This window comes from Pteropus vampyrus, unplaced genomic scaffold, assembly GCF_000151845.1.
Source record: "Pteropus vampyrus isolate Shadow unplaced genomic scaffold, Pvam_2.0 Scaffold18263, whole genome shotgun sequence".
NCBI lineage: Eukaryota > Metazoa > Chordata > Mammalia > Chiroptera > Pteropodidae > Pteropus > Pteropus vampyrus.
The window spans coordinates 1-1,855 of record NW_011907044.1 but is presented as its reverse complement, the minus strand read 5'-3'; the positions used below and the strand labels follow the sequence as shown (position 1 = coordinate 1,855).

The following is a 1,855-nucleotide window of genomic DNA, read 5'->3' as shown; positions in this document are numbered from 1 at the left end:
CACCTTTTTAGTCATCACTAAGAAAACCACGTTTACCATTTCACTCATCACTTAATCTGGATTCCCAACTTCTCATGCTTAAAACTTGGAACAAGTGATAATACTTTTCTTACAGAGTTACTGAGACTACTAAGAGAATTTAAGCATATGAAAGCAATTAATACAACAAAAGTACTAAACATGAGACTTATGATTACAGATATTTATAACTATGGTTTATATTTACATATTTAAAGTACATTAGTTATCATTTGGCTAATCAAGAAAATTCAAGTGCAAAAGTAACACTCTTAATTTTTGTTTTCCTGGCCTCAGGGATCATGGACATTGAAGCTTATTTTGAAAGAATTGGTTATAAGAACTCTGGGAACAAACCAGACTTGGAAACATTAACCGACATTTTTCAGCACCATATCCGAGCCATTCCTTTCGAGAACCTTAACCTCCATTGTGGGAAATCCATGGAATTGGGCTTGGAGGCCTCTTTTGATCAAGTTGTGAGGAAGAATCGGGGTGGGTGGTGTCTCCAGGTCAATCATCTTCTGTACTGGGCCCTGATCACATTTGGTTTTGAGACAACAATGCTGGGAAGCTATATTTACATCACTCCAGCCAAAAAATACAGCAATCATATGATTCACCTTGTGCTCATGGTGGCTATCGATGGCAAGAACTACATAGTCGATGTTGGGCTTGGACGCTCTTGTCAGATGTGGCAGCCTCTGGAGTTAATTTCTGGTAAGGATCAGTCTCAGGTGCCTTCCATCTTCCGCTTGACAGAAGAGGGAGAATATTGGTACTTGGACCAAATCAGAAGAGAACAACACACTGCAAACCAAGAATTTCTTCATTCTGACCTCCTGGAAAAGAATACATACCGAAAACTCTACTCGTTCACTCTTACACCTCGAACAATTGACGACTTTGAATTTGTTAGTGAATTCCTTCAGATGTCTAAAGCATCTGTGTTTACAAACAAGTCATTTTGTTCCTTGCAGACCCCAGATGGGGTTTACTGTTTACTGGGCTTCACCCTCATCTATAGGAAATTCAATTATAAAGACAATATGGATTTGGTGGAGTTTAAGATGCTGAATGAGGAAGAAATAGAAAAAGAGCTGAAAAATATATTTGGTATCTCCTTAGAGGGAAAGCTTGTGCCCAAACATGGTGATCAATTTTTTGACATTTAGAGTAAGAAGTAAAAATGATCAGCATCATTTCAGGTACTGAAACTTTTTATTATAAAAAGTTTGAACATATGTAAAGTAAAGAGAATAAAATAGTAAACCTCTATCAACTGGTAGCCTACCTTTCATATTTCCTCAGTGATCCCACGTGATAGTAAAGAAAATCCTAGACATCAAGTCATTTTATTCTTTAAAATGTCGGCATATGTATTTAGATAACATTTTAAAGAAATAGTACCACATGCCTTTTCAAAATTAATAATAGTAAAGGTATTTTAAGGATGGCCTATGGTTTTTGGGGGGAGAAAACAGTGATTTCTGCTAGAAACTCTTCCACACTAGTTGAAAGTTGAATTCATAGAAAATGTTTACCATGGCTCAGTAAATAGACTGTTGAGGAAATTGTTTTTATTACATTCAACCAGCATATGTCTAATGTCCAATTTGTACAAAAAATCTGCATGGATAATTTAGAATTAAAATTCAACAGAGAAGAATGAAACACGACAGTGCTTCCAAATAACCTAGTAGTTCTCGAGACAAGGCTGAAACCTTAAGCAGTGACTTGTGACTGAGTACCGAGGGAGTGACGTGGCTACTGATTTCTTACACTGTTTTTTTGCGACTACAGTTCTTCATGCGGCATTTTTCTTAATATAGGAACA

General features: G+C 36.5%; 1 protein-coding gene across 1 annotated transcript; it reads left to right on the top strand.

Annotated features, from left to right (window-relative positions):
• The first annotated feature begins 320 nt into the window (after nt 1-320).
• On the top strand, nt 321-1,846 carry LOC105310958 (arylamine N-acetyltransferase 1-like). Its single transcript, XM_011387030.2, has one exon. It carries the CDS (start codon nt 321-323, stop codon nt 1,191-1,193), a length of 873 nt encoding a protein of 290 aa, XP_011385332.1. The 3' UTR covers nt 1,194-1,846.
• Nucleotides 1,847-1,855: the final 9 nt, after the last annotated feature.